At 43.7% G+C, this 25,439-nt stretch overlaps 1 protein-coding gene across 1 annotated transcript in view; it reads left to right on the top strand.

Moving 5' to 3' along the window:
- The first annotated feature begins 651 nt into the window (after positions 1-651).
- The window catches only part of DOCK5 (dedicator of cytokinesis 5), a 189,667-nt gene continuing 164,879 nt past the window's right edge, over positions 652-25,439 (top strand). Inside the window, exons 1-3 of the mRNA XM_036750130.1 lie at positions 652-655; positions 1,559-1,642; positions 24,571-24,611. Coding sequence (XP_036606025.1) covers positions 652-655; positions 1,559-1,642; positions 24,571-24,611 — 129 coding nt within the window. The remainder of the gene's footprint in view (positions 656-1,558; positions 1,643-24,570; positions 24,612-25,439) is intronic.

Genomic DNA, 25,439 nt, shown 5'->3' with positions numbered 1-25,439 from the left:
CTATCCCCTTAAACCCTCCCCTTTCTGCCCCTCAAGCACTCATGCCTGCTCTAAATTCCTGTTTCTATGAATGGTGCCATCACTGGCCCCATGGGATTAGAAGGGAGAGCACTACATATGGAGTCAGGAAGCCCTGAGTGTGAATTCTGCCTCCAATGTGCCTTAGATGTGTGACTCTGAGCAAGTTAATTCATCAATCCTATTCAATTTGATTCAATCCAGTCGGTATTTCTTAAGTACCTACTGTATGCCAGACCCTGTGCTAGATGCTGGGGGTACAAAAATCACAGAATCAACTGAAAAACACCAAGAATCCCAGCCTTCCCTCAAGGAGCATACTTTCTGTTAGGAGAAAACGCCTTGTACAAAGAAATGAAATGTGAACTATTTGAAAAGTAACTTCTAGGCTGAGGGTACTTGGGACTGTGTGAATATTAGAATAAGCTCTTACTGGCTGAGTCTGGAAGGAAAGAGGGGATTGTCTGAGGAAAACGTAAGAGAATTCCAGACACAGGGGAGCGCCTGTGCTGAGTCACAGAAGGAATGTGGCTGTACAGGAAGGGCTGCAGGGTCCACAGCAAAGGATGCTGGATTTGAAGTCTGAGGCCCTGGGTTCAAATCCCAACTCTGACACTTATTAGCTGTGTAACCATGGGCATGTCCCTTGGCTTCTCTGGGTTCAGTTTTCTTGATTGTAAAATGGGAGTTTTGGCCTAGAGGATCTTGAAGGTCACCTCCAAATCTCATTCCATAGTCCTAAATAGGACAACTTGGCTGGAACAAGAGTAATCCAAAAAGCCAGACTGAGACACCCTGGGAAGGGCTTGAAAAAACACATTCAGAGGAGAAGGAGCTGGTATTTTTCCCCCAAAGCAAGAAGGAGCCAACTGCAGTTTCTTAAGCAAGGAGTGACATTTCGTTCAGTCATTTTTCTGTCATGTCAGACTTTGTGACCCCATTTGAGGTTTTCTTGGCAGAGACACTGGAGTGGTTTGCCATTTTCTTCTCCAGCTCATTTTACAAATGAGGAAACTGAGGGAAACGGGGTGACTTGCCCAGGGTCGCACAGCTAGGTTTTCTTGCCAGAGATACTAGAGTTGTTTGCCACTCCTTTCTCCAGCTCATTTGACAGGTGAGGAAACTGAGGCAAACAGGGTAAAGTGACTTGCCCAGGGTCATGCAGCTGAGGCCAGATTTGAACTCAGAAAGATGAGGCTTCCTGACTCCAGGCCCAGCAATCTATCTATCCAGTGTGTCACCTCACTGCCCAGGAGTAACATGGTCCCTTCCTAATTTAATTCTGTGACCCTATGATCTTGATCATTCTATAACCATTTTAAGAGTCATAATAAATGTGTGTATTAGTTTACTGTGATTCTCTTTACGTCTCAGGCACAGAGGGAATATCAGTCAGTCTGCATTCATTAAGTACCTACTATGTGCCAGACCGGCGTGCAATTGGTCTGTTGCTCATGCAGCAATCTAGGCAACAATGAATGAGTTGCTCTCTGAGGAGTCTTCTTTCCCTGTTGTGTGACATCCTTTTTTCCCTTTCCAGCGATCTACAATTACAATGCATCCCAAGACGTGGAGCTGTCTTTGCAGATCGGGGACACCGTCCACATTCTGGAGATGTACGAAGGTAAGGCATTGCTGCCTCATGACAAAGGACTCTGGGGGAAGGACGGTTACTGATTAATCTTGGGGATTTCAGAAGTCCACATGCCTTTTCTCCCTCCTGTAATGTTGCAATCCCACACCAGGAAGGATTTAGGTTGTAAAACTTCATGCCTCAAGGGCTTTTAGCAAGGCAAGCTGAGCAATCCAAAGGATTCCTGATTCTATCTGTGTGGCTGCTGTATTTATTTACCATAGATAGAGCTCCTCCTAGCCTTTTGGAGTCTCATGCATTTGAGGTCTGAAGAACAATTCATTAGAGGCCATCCAGGCTGACCATTTTATGGACCCACAGAGCTGAAATGATTCAACAGGTAGGAAATGGAAGAGTCAGGATTTGAACCCCATTCCTCTGACCCAGTAGAGTGGTCGTTCCATTGTACCATAGTCTCCCTCCGTTTTGTTCCTGAAAAATGTATTACCTGGTGTTGGCCAGGCCTTTGGTGAGGAGCTCAGCTGGTGCTTGGTGATGGATTTCATAGCTTTTCAAGACTCAAAATCTCTCCAACTAAGTAGAGTCTGCCAATGGAGCCCCTGAGAACCTGGGATTATCTCTGCCATGTTAAGCATCAAAGGAATACTTGGATTAAGGAAGCCAGCCAAATAAAAGGTGTCACCTGACACCAGGGTCCAGGTAATGAGGAAGAGAAAGTTGTCTGTCTCCTAAACGCTGGATACATAACTGTTAGTATCACATCTGGGAGTGGGTGAGAAATAGCCACATACAGGTTCATCAGATGCTGCAGAAAACTATGTTAAAAGCCTAAGTGCCCCCAGTCCCCCCATTCACCCACCGTGAGAGGCAAGGAGGTTTGTAGTAAGGTCAGGAAAACCGAGGTTCCCATCTTACGACTGACACTGGCTGGCCGTGTGTTCCTGGGCAAATGACTTCATGTCTCTGACCTTTAGTTTCCTCATCTGTAATATAGGGATCATAGTACTGACTGTGTAGCGTTGTTCTGTAGATAAAATGAAATCACGTCTTTAAAGTGCTCTATGATGGTACTCATTAATGTTGTGATTATTGGAGGCAGCAGAGATCCAAATTCAAATCCTTCCTCCGATACTCCTTAGCTGTGTGACCATGTGCAGGCCATTTCATTTTTAGGGCCTCAACTTCCTCATCTGTAAAATGAGGGGGAGGGGTTGGGTCCTCTTCCCTCTGAGGTCCCTTCCAGCTCAACAAATGAAAATCTCCTGATCTTTTCTTAATGCAGCCAGAAGAAGTCCCGGGACAAGTTGCTAACCAAGCCGTCATCCTCTGACACTGGTTCTTTTCTGGGTCGTAGCATAGATGGAGAAAAAGAACTATTTTCTAAATGGATAAAAGGATGGGGATGTAAGCTCACCAAAAGCATCTCTGGGATGCCTTCAGTCACAGAGAAGACAATGCTGATTGGGAGGATGATTGTCTTAAGTCCAAAGTACTGAAAGGCTGGGAAAGGAGGAAGTGTGCCATCCATCCCTTTGTGGGCTTTGGATTTCCCCAGAATAATCAGATCAGGGCTTCATTGGGTTCACAGAGTCCATAGGTACCGTGGAAAAGGGATCTCTTTTGCCATTGGATATAAATAGCCAGTGGAGAGGCAGAAAGAGATTAGCCATAAGATAGATACACCTGAAAGTTCTAATTGACTGAGGAGTCCCGGGTGTGAGCAGGAGCCTTTGGGTCATAGTTATACTTTCTTTGTAGATCCAGAGAAGTGTGTCACAATAGAATGAAGGCTACTGGCTTTGAAATCAGAAGTTTTGAGGTTGCATCCTGATCTTAGGAGTTGAGCAAATATTTGCCGACTAAAAGCTTGAATTTCAGCATTTTAAAAATGATTCAGCAGCTACTGGGGCCCCTTCCAGGTGTAAACTCTGTGATCCCAGAGCTGCCCTCCTCCCTAGTCATTCTCTTGCTCCAGCCTGGTCCCCAGGGGCACCTTGGGACAGGAATGACCTCTCCAAGCATTCCTTACCTCTGAGCTAGTAAGCCTCAAGGCCCAAGGGAACAAACTCATGCAGCCCCATAATTCTGCCAGTGACCAGGAATCTAGCTTATCCACTGAAGCTCATGACAAAACTGAGGAAGTCACTTAGATGACCAAGTGGGATCTCAGGGAAACTGAAAGGTACAAGGTCAGCAGGGAAAGAGAAGGGAGGTAATTCGAATGAATCAGATAGACTTTTCTGGGAGACTGGATTCCTCCTGGGGACCTTCACACAGAGAATAGCTGAGGGAGCTTGTATTGCCATTAGGGTTTAGTAGGAATCAAGGAACTGCCAGTTCCTGATTCTGTGGGTGGGGGAAAGGAGGGGTCTAAAGACATGACTAAATTCATATCAACCAACTCAGATTTTAGGATGTGCATCTAAGATATGAGCCAGGACAGGTAAAAGAACACTATAAGAAAGGCTTCCACTGTGATAGAGATCAGAATGAATTGAAGATAACACTCTAAAGGCAACATGAAAAGGGAGATTCACCCATGTGCACATGCATACACACACACACACACACACACGCACACACAATGTTGGAATTGAGTGTTTCTTGTGTATAGGTTGATGACAACAAATGACCCAAAGAAGGCAGAACTATTCAGCTCTTATGTTAGTCAAATTTTCTCAATTTGGATTTAGAAGATTTTTGAGTTCAAATCCAGCCTCTGCTGTTTATAATCTGTATGACTTTGGGCATGCCTTTGGACCTCCATCTCATCATTTGTAAAATGTGGGAGTTGAATTAAATGACCTCTAACATCTCTTCCCACCTTAAACCTATGCAATCTTTGGACTTAGAATGAGAAAAGACCAAAATGTTCCCAAAATAAATGAAGAGATAGGGAGAGAGCAACCACCCATCTTCAGTGAATTCAAATGACTATTCTTGGATGAATTAGACCGTAGACTATGGAAACAACAGCCATATGTGTGTGGGTGTGGAGCCCCTCCACATGATCTCTGAAAGACCATGGAGAAGGGAAGAGGAGCCATAGGCCGGAAAAGGACCAGTGTCCCAATATTCAAAAAGTGGAAGAGGGTTGTATCTGAATATTATAGATTAGTGACTTGGACTCTTGGCAAGTTCTAAGACAGGGATGAGGAACCTGTGGGCTTAAGGCCACATGAGGCCCTCTAGGTCCTCAAGGGCAGCCCTTTGACTGCCAAATGTAGACACAGCATATCAAGATTGTAGCAGAGTACCCGATAAAACTCTCATGCTCTCCTCTTGAAAAGCCTACAGCGATATTGACTACCTGACAGTGTGGGAGCTCTATTTGAAACTGGTGAATGACCCAAGCCAAAGAGGAGCCATAATGGGTCAGTGGCTGCTTGGAACACCTGAGTGCCTCAGAGGTTTGTGTTGGGTAACATTTTCTGTAATGGCTTAGACCAAAGCATAGGTGACATGTTTGTCTAATTTTCAGATAACAATGAGCTTGTTGGAGGGCACAATTAATTTCCACACAATTTTGGATAGCCTAGAATGATATGTTGAATAGAATTAAATTAATAGTGATGAATCTAATAGATTAAATTTGATAGATATATGTAAATAAAGTCTTACGCTTCTGTTTAGAAAAACCAACCTCCCAAAAACAAAATGGGGGAGGTATGATTAAGCAACATTCTTATGAAAAAGACCTGAGCATTTTAGCAGACTGCAAGTTTAAGACTTGTCAATGGTATGATGAGGCAGCCAAAAGAGCTACTACAATTTTAGACTTGGTGTCCAGGAGGAAGAGGAAGAAGTGATTTCCCATTATTCTCTCCCCTGGTCTGACCACATCTACAGAATTGTGCTCAGTTCTAGGGGGCAGCTAGAGTGAATAAAGTGCCATGCCTAGAGTCAGAAAGACCTGAGTTCAAGTACAGCCACAGATACTTATAGCCGTATGACCCTGGGCAAGTCATTTAACCCTCTTTGTCTTAGTTTCCTCATCTATAAAATGAACGGGATAAGGAATGGCGAAGCACTCCGGTACCTTTGCCAAGAAAACCTCAAATGGAGCCGAACAATAATTCAATCCTAGATACCATATTTTAGGAAGAACAGTGACAAACTAGTTGGACAGCATTCAAGGAGAGTCAGCCAGAATGGTAGCAGGCCTTAAGTTCTGCCACTTGTATTGGCTGAAGGAGGTAGGTGTGTTTGGCCTGGAGAAGAGAAGGCTTAGAGGGGGGAGGGCAGGACAGCCATCTTTAAAAAAGTTTCTGAAAGTAACAAAAACCAAATAAAATGGGCATTTCCACGTACACGGTAGAACAGAAGAAGAGCACCGGCCACGAAGCTGCAGGTCTCTTTCTATATAGTACGTTGGTCTTCTTAAGCATGTGCCAAGGTCTACCTGCAGCTGTCTTCCAGTGTTTTAAGGGCTCTCGAGTGGAAGGAGGGTTCGATTTGTTCTTCTCGGCCGTAGAAGGCAGAAACAGGAGCAATGGAGAGAAGTGCTAGAGAGGAAAATTTGGACTTACTGATGAAAGAACAAGTTCCTCATCTTTTGAGCAATGGAAAAGTGGGATAGGCTGCCTTAGGAGGGGAGAAGGGAGGGACCAGGAATTTTTGTGCCAAGGCTGATGGAAATTACTAAGCACCTATTAGGTTCCAGGCACTGTGCTAAATGCTGAGGATACAAATAATGGAAAAGACAGTCCCTGCCCTCAAGGAGCTTACAGTCTAACATACAAAAGGAAGCTGGGGTGGGGGGAGGGGAAGGGGGACAGGTAGCTTTTGTGGGGCTTGGTGGAGCAGTCAGAGGAGTCCCAAAGTGGAGCCACCATGTGAGAAATGAGACGTGTGTGCTGGGTGCTCTCCTTAAATGGAGACTCAGAGTTCATGAGCCCACCCTCTAATGAGGAGGCCGAGCACAGTAATGAGGTGGAGTATCAAGGCTGATGAGATGTTACAGATGCTGAGGTTATCCCAGCAATGAGTGTCCTGGGGCGTGGTGGAGAAGTCAGACAGAGAAGTCCCAAAGTAAGGTCGACAGGTGATTATGAGGATTTTCCCGGATATTGTAGAGGGAGTTCTGGATTGGGGGACAGCCACTGAGGCCCCTTCTGACTGATGCTCTGGCATTCTGAGAGTCCAGGACTTTCTGAGAAGCATTGCAACTTAGTACAAGAGTCAGAAGACCTCACTTTGAGCCATGCTCACTATGCGTAGCCTTCGGCATCTCTCTTTATTCACCTGTAAAGGAGGCATGAGTTCCCACATCATGACTATGTTGAAGGGAATGCTTGGTAAGCTTGGAAGCACTATGAAGAAGTGAGGTATTGTTAGAGAACCAGTCAAGAGCACGGTCTCTGAAGTCCATGCACCTGGGTTCAAATCCTGCTTCTGATGCTTCTTGACTCCACATTCAATGCTCTATCTACTACTACCCTACTAACTCTGTGGCATGTCACTGAATCTACCTCACTTTTCTCCTCTGTAAAATAAGAAATGCTGGGTTCGAATTTTGCTTTTGATGCTCAGTGATAGTGTAGCATTTATGTGGAGCTCGGTGCTATTATTATCATCCCTATTTTACAGATAAGGAAACTGAGACCAAGTTAAGTGACTTGTCCAGGGTAATAAGGCTAGTAAGTGTTCGAGGCTGGATTTGAATTCAAGTCTTCCTGACTCCACTTTCTTTGCTCTATCTACTACCTTACTAGCTCTGTGGCAGGTCACTTAATCTCCCTCAGTTTCTTCATCTGTAAAGTGAGAGATGTTGGCCAGATGGTCTCTGAAGTACCTTAGGTATATTATCCTGTTATAATTAGGATGTGCCCGTGCCTGTTTGCTCATCTTCACAGCATTTCCTCTTCTCGCCGGCAAGTTCTAAAGCTTTTCCTGGAGTAAGAGTGACTAGGAATGGACATTTTTTAGCTCTCTGATGCCTGCAGTAGGGTTTTTGGGACATGGTGTCCGTGGAGAATTACAACCAGGATATGAGGTTGACACTATCATGCCCATCTTTCAGGTGAGGAAAGTGAGACTCGAAAGAAATCAAGTTCTTTTCCAACAGTTATACATCCAACAGATGTCAGGGGCAAGATTCAGACCGAGTTTTTCTTCACTCTTTGTGATAAAAGAAGGTTTTTCCTAGTTACAGAACAGACTCTGGGATCACATATTGGAACATGGTGTGGCGGGGTGGGGTGCGGGACTTGGGAATATTTGACCAGAAAAAGGTCAGCAGCTCCCTTTCCAGGAAGCAAAATCTCCCATGGATGCCGTTATGTGGTGCTATAGCCAGACTTCACTCTGTAATGTGGTGGGTGGATACTCTCTCCCCCAGGCAGAACATGACCTTGTAAAAGAATAAAAGATACATTCAGCACACACACAACCAGCCTCTCCAGGGGAGGGGACAGGTTTACAGAAAGCTTAGTGCATGGGATTAGAAAGAAAAGAAGGAAAGGCAGACTTGTCCTCTCCAGCTGGGTGGGGCCAGGTGCTTGCCCTCCAAATACGGATGGGCACTCGGTGTTCTTGGCTCCCGCTGTCCCTTCTCTTTAGGATTGCAGGTTCTGTAGGAAGGAGTGATGTCAGGAGGACTTTGCACACACAGAAAGAACTCTGGAAATGCTGAGCCTGAGTTTATTTGCAGTCTCTCCACCCACCCAGCTATTTTCTCTTTCCTTTTATAAAACAAAAGAGTAAGCTGAATGGAAACACAGAGAAGAGCCCTCACTAATGGACTTTGGAGGCCATCCTGGCTGGCTTTCCTGGCCCCGGGACTCTCTCTGTTTCTTTCAGCTTCCTTTAAAACCTGCCTCTGGGGCTTCTTATGCTGCACATTGAGTTCCACCCTTCCTTTGGAACTGGTTTGCATCCATCTCTACCTCTGCTCCCTTGGGTAAGCCAATGCCTTCTACTCAGGTCCTCCACATGAAGACCTATTCACTGTCCAAGAAAGAGTGCTGGATCTGGAGCAGGCAGACCCGGCTTCAGGTTCAGGCTCTGATATTCCCTTACTGTGGGGCTTTGGGCAAGTAAATTCACCTCTCTGTGCCTCCATTTTTGTAACAAATGTCCTTGGGTCCCTTCTAGCTTTAAATCTGTGACCAGGTAGTGCAGTGGATAGAGCACCAGGCCTGGAATCAGGAAGACCTTTGTTCAAATCTGGTCTCAGACACTTTGTAGCAAGTCATTGATCCTCTTTTTGCCTCAGTTTCCTCCACTATAAAAAAGGGGGTAATAATAGCATGTACTTCCCAGGGTTGCTGTGAGGGTCAGTTGAGACAGTAGCTGTAAAGGTCTTGGCTCAGTGCCTGGCACATAGTAGGTGCTGTGTAAACGTTGGTTATTATGACAATGGTTAAATAGTTGCCACCATATAAATGTTAGCAATGGTTATTATTTGTTGGGCTGCAACACAAAACCAACAAGAAACTCCAAAGAATAGAAAGAGTAAGGATGTTATCAAGGAAACATATGAGCAGCAACAACAAAAAGTTGGCTTCTTACCTGGCCCAGTGAAGAGAATGGTGAACGCCTGGCCTCAAATGCAGCCGCAGACACTTATTTATTAGCTGTGTGACTCTGGGCAAGTTGTGTTACATCTGTCTGCCTCAGTTTACTCAACTGTACCATAAAGGTAATAAAGGGTTGTTGTAAGAGTAAAATATGATAATATATGCAGAGCACTTAGCACTGCACCTGGCACATAGTAGGGAGTTAATAAATGTTTCCTTCCCTCAAATCGTACGTCTGTCACCCCATCCCCCTTAATGCTAGGACCTTCTGAGGTTAGCACCGCTTCATCTTTGCCTACGTCTTATTTCCATGTTGTTTCCCTATTCAAATGTAAGCTTCTTTAGGGCAGGGACTGTTTGTACCTTTCTTTGTATCCTCAAGACTAACCATTGGTCTTCTTAAGTATATACTAAGGTCAGCCTATAGCTGGCACACAGTAGGCACTTAATGCATGTTTGTTGACTTGACTTGATTTAGCTCAACCATAGAATTTTAAGTCATTTAACCTCCTAGAAATAGTGTGGTGGAGTGGAAAGAACAATAGATTTAAAATCAGGAAGACCTGAGTTTGAATCCTGCCTTAGAAAATTAGTACCTGTGTGAACTTGGGCAAGTCACTTCTCTGGAGTTCAGTTTCCTCATCTGTAAAAGGAGATTAGACTCTGACCCCAAAGGCACCTTTCGCGTTTAGGTCTGTGATCCTGTGATAATGTGTTGAGGGAAGAAGGTCACAGGTGATCAACCCAACTACCCTGCTATTATTTTTCTGATATCCTAAGAAAATGTTCCCAGAATGTAGAATGCAGGTGGAGCCCCTATTCTGAATTCGTGGGAGGATGAGGAGTCACACAGGATGGCCCAGCATCCTCAATGAGGGAAACTTCCAAATTCTCAATGAGATCACAAATCTGTTGGAATTTTTGAGTGTAGACTCATCATCTTAGCTTCTTCTGTACCTCTGCTACTCTGAGAATGGCTTGGACTGGGGGACAGTGTCAGTGCTCTGCAGTGGAATTTCAAGTTGATTTGAATGAGAGAGGTTGGGTTCAGACTGGCTCTCCATGGTCCTGATTTCTGGAGAAGAGATTAGGCCACAGGATTGTGGGGGTGATAATGTCAAGAAATGGATGCATTGCCTTCTTCTGCCCAACCACCATAGCCTCCCCTGAAAGCGCCAACCTCAGGCCTTGGGATTTTTGAGCACCACTTCCAATTACTAGGATATAACTCTGTGACAAGAAGGGTTTCATTCATTTTTGTTTTATCCCCAGTGCCTAGCACAGTATTGAGCATAGAGATGGTGCTTAATAATTTGCTTGGTTCATTGGCCAGTGCCCTAGGCTTAGACCTTTCCCTGACCTCTGGACTAAGACTGGATTAGTACTCAAGCTTTGGTTCCATCAGGGAAGACTCTCATAGCAATGATCTGTTACTCTTGCTCTTTGTCACTGAATGGTTCATTCATAAGGTGATTGGGTAAATCTGGGAATAAACACATACCTGACCTTTAAGAATGCCCTCAAGGACTTCCTGTCCTAGGAGGCTTTCTGAAGGAAATCAAAGCCCAGAATGGGAGAACTTCCTTACCTTTTTGGGGGGGGGGAGGGGGGGCTTGCACTGAGTCATCTTTCCTGCTGTTAGCCAGGAGCACAGTACATCCCTCTAGGTAACTCTTCCTCACCTCTGACTCACTAGTAAGCTCATGAATCAGGAATCATATAACCAGAGGTGGAATTCTTCCTTCCATATGCTAGCTAAGTAATTTTGGGTAGGACACCTCACCCCTCCCTGGGCCGCAGTGTCCTCACTAAAATGAGAAGGCTGGACTAAATGAATTAATGGGAGTCTTCCCTTGCAGAAAGCAATCTCCTTGAGATTATGTCTCCATCATTTAGCACATAGTAAATACTTGTCAAAATGAATAAAGCTTAATAAGTTATTTCATTTCTGGATTTATCGATTGTTGGGTGGCTGGTAGAATGAATGAAAAAACACGAATCTAGCCCCTTAGAATGTAAGTCGCTTGAGGGTAAGGGTTTTTTTTCCATTTTGCCCAGCATATAGTAGGTACTTAATAAAAAATTCTTGTTGGATTTTATTATTGTCTTTTTGAAGGATATTGTAGCCAAGCCTAAGCTCTGGCTTGTCCTCAAAAGCCAGAGAGACTTCTAGTATGAATAGGAACCTACCCTCCAAGGTGCAGCCTAACTCATTTTATCTTGGAGATAAAAAATCTTGTCTCTAAGATAATAAGATCATATCTTATGAGCTGAAAGGGACCTTGGGGGCCATCGAATACCCACCCACTCATTTTACCAACAGCGTAGAGAGGCTGAGTGATTGGCCTGTGGTCACATGGCTGCTATGTATCCAAGGGGAAGTTTGGACCCACCTCTTCCTGACTGCAAATCCAGAGTTTTATCCGGCACACTCCCACTGTCTTTATTTTGGTCACAGCAACTCTCTAAGATGCTCTACTGAGCCACAAAGGAATTCACATTAACATGAGGAGATCACATACAAAGATCATAGATCTTTGAGGTGTTGAAGTTTGAGGAAGAATTTTAACCTCCTGGAGGTAGGGTGGGGCAGTGGATAAAGTGCTGATTGAGAGGGATTCAGAATTGCCCAACCTGAGAAAGAGAGGGTGTGTGTATGGCTGTGTGCATGTGTGTGTGTGTGTTCTTTACATGTATTATTTGTATATATTTTAAGTAAATGCACAGATATATTCCTCATGTTACGTATCTAATACATAAAGTAGGCATATACTGCATGTAACAAATTCACATGATATAATTATTTATAAATATATATTTATCGGTTTCCTCTAATAGAATGTAAGTTCCTGAGAGTAAGGACTCTGTGTGTGTGTGTGTGTGTGTGTGTGTGTGTGTGTGTGTGTGTGTGTAAAGCTTTTGGGGATGGGGCAGGACTTCTGATTTCATTGGTATAGGGAACTTCAATGAGGAACAAAATTGTAATAGCTAATATTTATATAAAGCTTCAGGATTTGCAATTCACGATCTCTCCATCTGTATCTGACTATATGTATCTATGTATCAACTAAAGTCTCTTTTGATACAGATACATTTTTTTTGTAGAGTAGACCCTATTGTTGTCCCCATTTCAGATGGAGGGAAACTGAGGCACAGAGAGATGAAATGCCTTACTCAAGGTCACCCAGCTAATGATGGTCTAAAGGCAGAGATCTGAACTGGGATCTTCCTGACGCCAAGTCCAACTTGGTCCCTCTTCTCCTTACTACAGATCAGCACCTGCTCAGCAAAATAGAGTTTGGGAGAGTAGCCTATGCCATTGGCAAGATGCTTCCTAAGGTCATCTAGCTAGTATGTATCCAACGTAGGACTTGAACCCAGATCTTCCTTATTCCGAAGCAAGCTCGCTCTCCACCAGGGCACATTAATCGGCATCATCATTAGCTTGCGTGCTGTTTTCCCTCATAGAATGTCAGCTCCAAAGGAGTGTTTCTTTTTGTCTTTGTTCCCCCAGCTCCCTGTGCATAGTAGGCACCTGACAAATGCTTATTAAGTTGAAAGCGTATGGATTTTGATGACAGCAAAGGCGAGACAAACTTTTTCCATCTCCCTTGAATATGCATCACCTTGTTGTTCTGCACTTGGCTGGGAGGGGCTCAGGGACTTCCCACATCTGTCTGACCTTCACCTTGGGTCCCACTGGGCAGCTGGCTCTTGTCCGAACAGTTCAGATTGCTGATGTGGGTGTTCAGAGGGATGAGTACGGCCGGAGGAGTGTGTTTATAAGATAGCTTAATCAAAAATGGCGCCAGTATGCTGCAGCCTCCTCTCAGAGTTGACCTTGTAAGAAAGAGACAGTATGACCTAACTCTTTGGGTCATGATGCTGGGGACTGAGAAAGTACATCTTCCCTTCCCAGCTTAGAGAGGGAGAGAGACAGACAGAGATAGAGACAAACAGAGATAGATGAATGGATTGAGACACAGATACAGACAGACAGAGACAGAAAAACAGAGACAGAGACAGATAACTTGGGGTATAGAGAGGCTGAATGACTTGCTTGACCAGAGTTTCATTGTCAATATCTTCCAGAGACAAGACTTGAACCTAGCCTCTCCTGATTCTGAGGCTATGTTCTATCTCTCATCTATTTAATTTGTTTATTTACCTCACATGTGCACATTGTTCCCCCTGATAGAATGTAAGTTTCTAGAGGGCAGGGATGGTTTCATTTTTTTCTCTGTACCCCCAGCATCTAGCTTATTGTTTTTATTTGTTTTTCTCCAAACCTCATTGGTATAGTGGACTCCCAAGTGAGGAAAGCCTCTTTGCCAATACCAATTGGTCTTAGAGGGTTGCTTGGGGTATGGCAGCAAGGTGACATGCCCAAGGTCACGAAGCCAGTATGTGTCAGAAGCAGGTTTTCCTGGTTCCCGGCTCTCTTCCTTCTCCACAGTCCTCTACTAGGCTGCTCCTCAGTAGGTGCTTGGTGCAGAGAAGGCACTAAATGCAGACCCGTTGACTAACTTGAGCAGAATGTATCTGCTAAGTGCTTTACAAAAAGTAAGTGTGTTGGTGGTGGGGCCTTGGCAGGGGGAGGGCCCAGGTTAGGGAATTAGGTGTGGTTTTTTTTTTTTTTTTAAGAAAAAGGTTATTAACTATTTATGTGCCCTAGATTCCATTGGCATTCTGGTACAGCCTATGGATCCTAATGTTTGTTGTTACCTAAAATAAAATATATAGGATTACAAATGAAACCAGCTACATTTATAGTAATTAGCAAAGCCAGGATTCAAATCCATTTCCTTTGACTTGAAATCCAGCATTCTGCTGTGTGGTTTGGTGGAAAGTGCCAGGCTTTGAGTCAGGAAGGTCTGGGTTCAAATCCTGTCTCATCCACTTACTCTCTATGTGACCTTGGGGGCAGATCAGTTCATTTCTCTGTATGTCAGTTTGTTCATCTGTAAAATCAGTCAGTCAACAAGCATTTATCCAGCACTAACTGTGCCAGATACCATGCCAAGCACCGGTGATACAAAAATGAAGAAAAAAAATATGGCACCATCTCTCAAGGATCTCACATTCTATTTAGGAAGATAACATAGAAATGATTAGGTCCACATAAGCTATTCACAGTGCAAAGTGAAAGCCATCTCAGAGGGAAGGGGCCCCAGGGTAGGGAACCCCTTAATAAAAGGATTAATAGTAGGATTTGCTCTATGAAGTTTGGATTCAGTGAAAGGTCCATACTTGAGGATGTAGAGGGCCACATGTGGCCTGGAAGCCACAGGGTCCCCACCACTGGGATAGCCATTAGGAGGTGGGATGGGGTACAGAAAGCTGGAAAAGGCCTCCTGCCCAAGGTGGGATTTAAGCTAAGAGGCCAAGAGGAACCAGTGACTTGATGGGCCTCCAACGATCCTTCCAGCTCTATTTTTTCCCATCACTATATTACCTTTCTACTTCAATTCAATCAACATTATCAAGCATTTATTGAACACTGTTGAAATGGCTAGTAGTGGATGGGCTCTCTATTCAAAATAAGAGTTTGAGTTCAGTCCAAAAAATGCCAAGTCTAGGTTATATATTTTGCATGGGGTTATAAAACCATAACGCATAATGTTTAAATCTAGACAGGTCGATGCCTACATTTAGGGAAGAATGATGACCACGGTATAAATTAGGAAGCAAAAGCATGGCAGAGATCCAACCATCCAATCATTTCCCCAGTAGCCATTTGGTCCAAGGCTCTGTCCTTGGACTCTTGCTCAGGGTCCAGGAGCCATCTTTGGAGGCCACACAAGAAGGTTCTATTTCAGAGAGTAATCTCATTTCCAGATTAATCCCTCCCCTTGGAAATTCCTAATCTGGTTTGAGGTTTTAAGCTGCATTGACCAACTTTCTGACTCTAATATTTTCTGCATTTAATCTTTTTAAAAGCTTCTCACTAATCAGTACGTTCTCCCTAGAATTTCTTCCTGACCTCCTAGTCATCACCATGTGATTTTTCCCTCATGTTGATATTTCTTTCCTTACTTTGAACTTTTTCATAAAGGACACTTTTGATAGCAAATATATTTAACATTTTCAATTAACAAGCAGTTATTTTTTTCATCCTCCCACGTCCCCTGCCATTAAAAAAAAAGATAAACAAAACACTTGTAATGAATATGCATAGCCTAACAAAACAAATTCTCAATTTGGCAATGTTTAAGAAACTCCTCCCAGCCCTTCCCCCAAACCATGGCTTATTCTGCTGAGACCCAGAGTGACTCTTAGCTAGAGTTCTGGAGAGGACTTTATCCCACTGAAGAGACAGCACACTATAATAAGGAGAGACACCTTGATGCAAAACCTCCATTGAAGGAGGAGATTCTCTCCCCATTTCCGACTAGCTGTGTGGCTTTTGGACTTCTCCAACACACACTGTGTGAATGACTTCCTCAAAGCACTTTTGTTCTCTTTTCTCAGATCACGAAGGGCTCTCAATGCCAAAAAAAGGAGTTTGCATTTTATCTGGAATATACCAGAGAGCCATTGAAGATTCTTGAGTGGAGGAGTGACATTATCAGATCGGTGCTTTAGAAATGTTAATGAAGCAGGTGTATGTAAGGTAGCTTATACATGGATGTAGGGAAGCCATTTAAAAGACTATTGCAACAGCCCGGGGTCTGAACTAGGGTGGGAGGTCTCTGAGCAGTGAGAAGGGGACAGATATGGAGGCAGAATAACCAGACAAGGCAACTGATTGCATGGGGAAGGGTGGTGAGGGAAAGAGTTAGGGTTCAGACCCCAAAGCTTTGCACTTGGGTAGTACGATAGATGGAGGAGGGGCAAGTATAGGGAGAAAAAAATCCATTCTTCTTTGGACCTGTTAAATCTGAGAGAGATGCCTAGATATGCAGATTTGGAAGTCATTACTTAGAGATGATAATTGAATCTGTGGGGGCCAATGAGGTCATTCAGAAAGAAATTGTAAAAAGAGAAGAAAGGGTCTAGGAGATGGCCCTGGACCACACTCATACATACACAGGTAAAACATGAATGGCCATCCATCAAAGGAGACCAGGAAGAGACCTCTTGACCACTGGAATACCAAGAGAAAGAAGTATCATGAGGCCCCAATGTTTCAACAATCCAGCTAGCAGCTTCTGTGGGGGTGTAAGATCCACCTACAACCAGCACCCAGAAAGCTGCCAACATGCTGCAAAAGCACAGGTTCTTTTGATCTCCTTTAATAAGGAAAACTATGTGAAGGGATTGACAAGCTTACTTTAATTCAGCATACAAATATCAGTCATTTAGTTCAGGGGAGAAGGCCAACACCCCAAACTTCAGAGCAACATACAAACAAATTATAAACATCAACAGACAGACCCAATACAATTCATAGTTACCAACATCTAGGTTCAGCCCAGCAGCTCAGAACAAGGGCTGGCCCAGAGTCACACATACCACCACTGCTTCGGGAAAGAGCTCCAAATAAGAGACAGCCAACCCCTGGTTTTATATCTTTTTCACGTGACCTAGAATCATCACAAAGAGGCGACTTAAACCCACATGGTCTAAAAGCCTCTGCTGTCCCAGACATGTAAACTAGGCCCTCCCTGGCATTAGCCCCACCTTGGGCCCCACCTTAGTTGCCAATCCACACCCACTAAGGTTTTATACCTAATAGGGGTTTGGGCCTGGGGCTTAGCACTTAGTAAGACTCAATGAAATACACTGAATTACTCAAAGCAAACAAAAGCCAAACCCTTCAAGGGCACTTGTTGAACTAAGTGCTAAGGAGCCCATTTTGCTTACCAACACACCCAAGTAGGACAGAGCATCTAAGAAGAGGGGGGTGGTCAAATTCTCTTTCCCAGAGCAGGTGGGCCCCCACTTTTTAACGTTTAGTCTTGGGAAGTTGCCTGGTTGTGCCATGAGGTTCAGTGACTGGCCCAGAATCACACAGCCAGTAAATGTCAGAGGCACTTATGAACTCAAGTCTTCCTGGCCCCAAGGCCAGATCTCTAGCCACCACTTCAAGCTGCTTCTGACCAGCCAAACTTACACCCTCTCAAAATTCCCTTCTAAAACATACCCCAAACTGGATGTCTAGCTTCTTCATGAAGACTTCCATTGATGGGGAGCCTGCTGCCCCTCTGAGGCAATCTATTCTGCTTTTCTTTAGCTCCAACTGATTTTCCTTTTATCCAGTCTAAATTTGCCTCTCCATAATTTTCACTCATTTCCTAGGGACAAAGTAGAACACATGTCATACCTCCTCTATGTAACTGCCCTTCAAATACCTGAATACATTCATTCTCCTTTCGAGACTTCTCTGGGATGAATATTCTCATTTTCTTCCACTAATATGGCACCCTCTAGGCCCTTTAATGTCTTCATTGCCCTTCCCTGGACACTCTCCAATATATCAATATCTTTCCTAAGCTGTGGCTCCTAGAACCAAGCATAATACTCCACATGGGGTCTTGGCAGAGCAGAGGACAGAGGGAGTATCATCTCCCAATTTCAGGAAGCTCTGCCTTGAGTCCTTGGATCCTAGCCAACGAGTTCCTAAATCTTGTTGTTTCTAGCTCTACATCTCTCATGTTTGCCCCCTTTTCTCGACTTCCTAGACTAGTTCAGGCCCTTCCCCTCTTTTACTGGAACTGCTACAGTAGTCCCCTTGTTCCAAGCCCCTTCCTTTTCTAATGAGTTCTAGACAGATTTGCCACTGAAGCATAGGCCTGACCATATCACACCTGAAAAATATTAGGTGCCTCTCTATTTCCTCCAGTACAAAATACAAACTATTCAACTCAAAACCCTTCCTAGTTTTGGTCCAGACTGCATCATCAAGTTTATTTCATGTTCTTCCCCTTCACCCACTATACATTTCAACCAAAGTTATTCAGTAACTCTTGCCTGAAATTCAGCATTCTCTCTCGTTTTCTTTGTGCCCCCACACCTTGAAAGCATACCCCACCCCCACCTTTCTCTCAAATCCTTAACTTCCTTGAAGGCTCAACCCAATAAATGAATGAATGATGAAGGCTCTGTCCTGGACTCTCTTCTATCTGTGCGATTTTATTCACTCCCATGGTTTCCATTATCCTTACTATGCAGATGACTCCCAGATCCAGACATACAACCCTAGTGTCTTTCCTGAACTCCCATTCCATAATGCCAGTTGATTCTACTGATGATAGAAATTTGGTGACATCTCTCCCACCCCTCCCCCCCACCCCCACAGCTGCAGGCCCTCAGGGTAGAGGGGCTCATAGGATTGCTTCAGTGGCTCCATGCCACCAGACCCCTTGAACATGTTTATCTTACTTTTGCTGGCTTGGGGAAGGATTGTTTAGAACATCCTTCAGCAGCTCCTGTCCCAGCTGAGAATGCTGGCTGGGAACGGCTGGGTTTTGTTATTCTCAGGGCAGCGTGACTGATCTGAGCTTTTCCTGCAAATCACAGTAATTGTCAATATACATTTCCCATTTACCATTCACTGTACTGAATGTAAATCAAATAAGTGGCACTCAGGCCTGCCGGGCACTTGGCACACATTATCGCTTTTGTAATACACAGCGACCCTGGAAAGTAGTTACTGTGGATATTAGTTTACCTAGGGGAAAGTGAGTCAGAAAAGGTCAAAGGACATCCCTGTTCACACAACTAACACATGACAATGAAGGCAGGTTTTGAATTTGAGTGTCTCTGACTTCCAAACTCAGCTTTCTATGGAGGGTTTCTCCTATACCAGAGTTTGTCAGACCAATGAATGAAAAATGTATTATTTGTTAAGTGCTCACCGTTGCTAAGCACTTCAGATAAAAAGAGAAAAATAAGATAGTCCCTGCTCTCAAGAAAACAAGACATAGAGACCTTTCGTTGCTGGGCAGATGGAAAGGTCTAGAGGCATTATAGGTCCCTCTCTAATACTTCACTTGGTGATCTCATCAGCTCCCATATATTTAACTGTCATCTCAGTATGATTGATTCTCACATCTACTTATCTAGCCCTAGACTCTTCTCTGGAATCTGCTAGATATCCAGTAACATTCAAAACTAAATTCATTATCTTCCCCCCACCTACTGCCCAACCCATTGTCAAAGGCACCACCATCCTTCGAGTGCTCCATGCTCCCAACCCAGGTGCTGACTCTCTAACCCCAGTCCCCCATGTCTAAGCTGTTACCAAAGACTGTGGATTTCACCGTTGTAACATCTTCCCTCCTCTGATGCTGCCCCTACTCTGACCCTCCTCTCCTTACACCTGGACTACTGTAATCACCTGCTGGTTTGGTCTGCCTGCCACGAGTCTCTCCCACTACAATTCGTCCTCTATTCAGTTGCTAAAGTGATTTTCCTAAAGCGCAGGTCTGACCATATCACCTCTGACTCCAAGAAATTCCTGTGGCTCCCTATTACTTCTAGGATCAAATACAAAATCTTCTGTTTGGCATTCCAATTCCTTCCCTCCCACCTCTCACTTTTTCAATCTTCTTACATTTTACATCCACCGGTGTACTCTTCCATCCACTGATGCCGCCCCCTTTTCTGTTCCTCTAACAAGGCTTTCCATCTCTTGAATATGGATATTTTTACTGGCTGTTCCTCATCCCTGGAAAAGCTCACCCTCCTCAACTCCACCTTCTGGCTTCCTTCGTGTCCCAGCTAAAAATTCATCTTCTACAGGAAGACTTTCCTAATTCCTCTTCATTTTAGGGCCTTCCCTCTGGTCATTATTTCTCATTTATCCTCTATATAGCTTGCTTGTACACAGTTGTTTTCATGTAGTCATTATTAGATTGTGAGCTCCTTGATAGTAGGAACTGGGTTTTTTGCCTTTGTGTTCCCAGCAGCTGACACAATGCCTGTCACATAGTAGGCATTTAATAAATGTTTATTGACTGACTGACTACTAAGGGTACTGTAGCATGATGGATGGAAAGCTCATGAGTCCTTAAGATACATTGGTGTATCTGCCCCCAAAAGTAGGGTGCTTGCAAGGGAGCAGCGACCCCTGAGAAGTGGACGGTGGGCCTAAGGGTAGTGATGGGGTACATGTTGTGGGTCTCTGCCAGCAGAGAAGTGTAGGGGGTTGTTGGAGGGTGGAGTGAAGTCAATGTCTAGTCAGGATAAAAAGGAAGGGAGACATTGGAAGGAAGTTTGGGAGCAGGCCCTGGGCCAGCCTCCCATCATGGGAGGATCTATTTAACCAACTCAAGGTACCTCTAGTATAAACCCTTATTTTAGAGAGGAGAAAATTGAGGTGACAGGTAATAAGTGAAAGGCCTAGGCCACTAGACTAGGCTGTTCTCTTCTCTGGCACCAAGGAAGAGGAAGCCAGTCTGATGAATCAAGTCTGGTAATACAACTATACATGAGAGGCTTATGAGGTGGTAGACAGAGAGAGCAAGGAATACCTGGAGTCTAGGACCACCTCCTGAGCATACCAGGTGTGCGACTCTGGACAAATCCACAGGGCTCACATTCAAGTCACTCACTCTTGGCAACTCAATAAATATTAGGTGCCAAACAGTTGCTGGGACTGGGAGATGGAATGAATGAGTGGATGGATGGATGGATGTGTGGATGGATGGATGAATAGATGGAAAAATGAAAAATCATTTATTAAGCACTTGCTAAGCCAGGTACCATGTTACCAGGTACCATGAGGAAAATATTTTAGGAGCTTACATCCCAAAAGGACAAGACAAGACATCTAGGGAGGGAGGAGCACTTTGGCCCTTATATTCAGAGGGATGTCCAATGGAGCTATAGGATAATTGATTGATGCCTCTTTTTCAGAAGCAATGGTGCATTAAAATGTTTACTTGTTCCCAGAACAAGAAGTGGAGAATTATAGGAGTGGAGGTGGGGTGGGGAATGTGATGGCGATGGGATATGTGTGCAAAGGAAGGGCAGATGGCAAGATGCTGAGATTCTGAATGCTTCTGTTTTCTCTCCCAAGGACAATGATCTTTTCATAGAAAAGATTTTTTTTAAACTGGTTTTCAGAGAGTGGAAACCATAGATAATCTGCTAAAAGGTCAGGCAGCATCTGGCTGCCCTCAGAGTTCAGGTCATGATGATGTTTTGGTGCCAAGTCTGGATAACCACATGTTGGATATGATGGAGAAGGCCTTCTTCATGTCTGAGTTGTCATGGATAGCCTGGAAGGCCCTTTACAACTTGGAGAAACTTTGTGATTCTTTATGCCTTGTTTTTGGAAGGGAGAACCCAATTCCTTCTGAGATTCTGGAATTTTCAGTACTTGGTTCTCTCCAGGAAGCGTACATTGGATAGCTGCAATGCGATGCAATAGATACAATGAATAACTTAATGCCTGGAAGATCTTGGGGCAATCACTTAGCTAACCTAAATGACCTTCAGCAGATCCCTTCCAACTTTAAATCCACAACTGTAGGCATAGGTTCCCAAAGTGGATAATACCACCCCCTGGGGGATGCTGAAAGGATGGGGTGTATTAGGAGGGCAGAGTTTATAATCTCAAAGAGGATCATATATATGTATTATCTCATTTGATTTTCACAATTGCCTGAGGACAAAGATGTTGTTATTATACCCACTTTGCCAATAAAGAACCTGAAGCAGACAGAGGTTAAATGACTTGGTGTATTAGGAGGGCAGAGTTTATAATTTCAAAGAGGATCATGTATATGTCTGAAAGGTTCGGAACCGCTGGATATAAGAAACTCTCAAAGTAGGAGGCAGAAGAATCAAAGCATATATTTAGGCTCCACAGTAACCAACCCATGAACCAGCATCCCCATTTTGACATATTGATCAAAAGCTTCCAGGCCCAATAAGTACGCCTTACAAGAGTAACCAGGAGGCTACAGAGAAACATGATGGTGTAAAACAAAATCATGCTTCCCCCTCTATGGTAAAAAGATTACCCACTGGCTTCAAGTCCTTGTTCAGCTTCCTCCCGTAGGTCAGCTCTGCTACTGGCAGCTCCTGCTTCAGCTTCGGCTGTGGCTGTAGCTATAGCAGCCTCTGGCTCCAACGGAAGCTGTTTTTAACCATCCAGCTTCTGCGGGGGTGTAAGGTACGCCAGGGAAAGCACAGGTTCTTTCAATCTGCTTAAGCAAGGTGAAGGGGTTGACCGGGAAAGCATAGGTTCTTTCCATCAGCTTAAGCAAGGAAAGCAAGCTGAAGGGGCCGACAAGCTTACTCCAGTCCAACATACAAACAGCATTCAGTTCAGGGGAAAAAGCCAAACTAGTCAAGGGCACTTGTTGACTAAGTGCTAAGGAGCCCATTTTTGGTTGCCAACACATGGGGTGGGGGGAGGATAGCCTCGGGTGCAATTGGGGGCCATTGAATAAAAATAAGGGGCTGGTAGAAGCATAAGGAAAGAAGAGAATTTTGAAAAAATGTTCATATATGTTTCATCTGTTGTGTAACAGAGTTAAAGCCATAGTGATTACGTTATTTTCCAAATAAACACACAAAATGCAAGTTATAACCTATCAGTGGTCAAGTCAGCCAACAAGTCTTAACAAGCAAGTATTGGCAGATGAGCATGCCCTGCGTTATCAGGAAGTCCAGCATCAGCAGGAATATGTGCATATAATGACTTGTTTACAATACAATACAATATGGTTAAATGATGCACCATTGTATCATCAAAATTTCACTTCAGGAAAAAAGCACAAATTTACAATAAATTATTAAATTTAAGATGCATTGTTTTAAAAAAATTATATTTTTTGAAATGATGCACATTTAAAAAAAAAAGTTAAAGGGTTAAAGAAAGTAGATTTCCAGGAAGGCACTGGGCAATTTTTTTTTTAAAGGGAGGTAAAGTTTGGGAACCTCTAGTCTAGAATAAGAGTTCTTACCGTGGGTTCTGTGAACTTATTCTTAAAATAATTTAATAACTATATTTCAAAACAATTTTGTAATAATGTGTTTTATGCATATAAAAACATGATTCATAAAAGGGGTCCGTAGGCTTGCCCAGATTTCCAAATGGGTCCAGGACACAAAAAAGGTTAAGAACCAGCCCTGGGCTAGCCAAGAGTTTGGAGTCCGTCATGGCTCTCCTAAGCCTAGGATGTTTATTATTATCGTTATATTATAATATAATGATGGTCTCTTGCCTCACTTTCTTTATCTGTAAAAGTCTTACTTTTTTCTCTTTTTTTTTCTCTTCTCCTCTCCTTTCTTTGTATTTTTGTCTTCAAATGCCCTGTGCCTCACACAGTGCCTGACACATAGCAGGGACTTAATTATTTATTGAAATAGATGCAATGAGTACAGTAATTTTAACGAAAGAAAAAAACCAAAAAATTGCAATTATAATAACTGAAGTTGGTTCTGGATAAGGAAGCAGAGGATTTGGCTTCAGACCTGCCACTGGTGCTTATTTAAGCAGTGAACTTGACTATATAGGATCTGGGTTCAAATCCTAGTCCTACCTGGATGACCTCAGAGAAGCCACTTAACCTTTCTGAGCCTCAGTTTCCCTATCTGCAAAGTAAAGGAGGGGAGCTAGATGACTTCTAAAATCCCTTCCAGCTCTAGATCTTAATTCTGGATCCCTGGGTCTCAGTTAACTAATCTGCAAAATGAGATTGGACTGTGTCCTTCTGAGGTTCCTTCTGGCTCCAGAGTTTTGAGGTCCCATGATCCTTCTCTGCCTAGGAGACTAGAAAATGACCTCCCTCCTCTGCATTGACCGGGGATTGTGGGTAAGTGGACCCATATGGTCAGGCTTGCTTGATGCATTGATGCTACTTTCCCCCTTCCTCTTTCTTTTTTATTCTTTGTTACTTGCTGGTTAGGAGAAGAGGATGGATAAATTCAGAAATGAAGAGGATATTAAAAAAAAACCCCAAAAAATCAATAAAAATGTGGTTTTTTTTAAGTTTATAGAATTTAACTGGAGGCGATGAGTCCCCTGAAGTTTCCCAAATCCTAGCCATCAGGCATTTGGCAAGCTTCCAAAATGATAATATAGAACAGGGTCTAGGTATGGTAATTTTCCTAATAAGAAACATGGTTATGCTAGAAGTAATAAAGATAACAATTGTATTACTGCTACTAGTACTGATAATAATAAATGGAAATTTATTTAAGTTTCCAAAAGTACAACAATTGTTATCTTACTTGAACCTCAGAAGAGGTACCTAAGAGGTATGTAACATATGGGTTGCAATTGGCATCAGTAGAAGGCATTCCCCTACTAGGACTTCCCCCACAGTGATGAAATCCTGCATCCTTCTTGTCCAGGTATGGTTCCAAGAAAAATGAGTCTTTCAAATTCATTCCACTTTGTCCAATCAGCTGTTTCTTGTTTGTTCTCCCTGGTTCTCTGCCAACATTGGCCATGGAAGAGTCAGAATGAACCTTGCCAAGATTTGGGGATTGTCTTTGTTTAGATAAAGGATTGTGTGTTCTTTTGTGCCCTGACAGGTTGGTTCAGAGGATACACGCTGAGAAATAAGGCGAAAAAGGTATGGTTGTTTATTTGCTTTTTTTTCCCCTTTTATCTGAATTTTTTCCTACTTTGCATTGCTTGTGTTACAGGTTGCATTAGAAGCTGTCTAATTAGGCTCCGCTCTGATTTCTCTCTTCAAGGTTTTACCTCATTTAGAAACCAAAGCACATTCCCAGATCGCCATAGGGTCCACCCATAGGACAGTTAAACATGATCCTCAAGGAAGCATCAATTGATCAGCAAGCATTTATTAAGCACCTACTGTGTGCCAGGCACCATGCTAAGCTAGGAATGTCCCTTTGGGTAAAAGTGACCTTGTATCCAGCCAGCCAGTTTGGAAAGGTGAAAGTGAGTCAGTCCAAGGGTAAGACCAAGGCAGGAGGTGAGAGGCCCTTCTGCTCTTCTTCTCCTATCTCCTAGAGCAAAGCTGTTGTAACAGTCAACAACGGGCATTGCTTTACCCGAGGCTTCAGCTTTGGTGAAGAGCCAATGGTCCTCCCTCTTCACTGACTCCAAAGCTCAGGGGTGACCCTAAGCCATGACCCTTTCCTTATTGCAAATGGGCTAGCCTGCAGGGTGTCTTTTCCCAGGGCTAGGAATGTAAAGTACCAAGTTCGGGACTTAATAAGGCCATTCTCTGGAGTCCTCCTCAATTGCCTCATTGGAGCACGGAAGCTATGTTGGGCTCTTAAAGGCTTTGCAAGAAGACCACAAGCTCTGATAAGTTCTATGGAGCTAGAAAGAAATCGGGTGCTGTCTCAGCAGGGAATTATCCTTCCAGGACCTGTCTAGTTAATCGTAACCATGCCCACCACGAGCATCTAATAGGGATGGGGAACCTGCG

The sequence above is a fragment of the Trichosurus vulpecula genome, chromosome 3 (assembly GCF_011100635.1).
Source record: "Trichosurus vulpecula isolate mTriVul1 chromosome 3, mTriVul1.pri, whole genome shotgun sequence".
Classification (NCBI taxonomy): Eukaryota; Metazoa; Chordata; class Mammalia; order Diprotodontia; family Phalangeridae; genus Trichosurus; species Trichosurus vulpecula.
The sequence above is the reverse complement of the archived record's forward strand: the minus strand, read 5'-3'. Positions and strand labels throughout refer to the sequence as shown.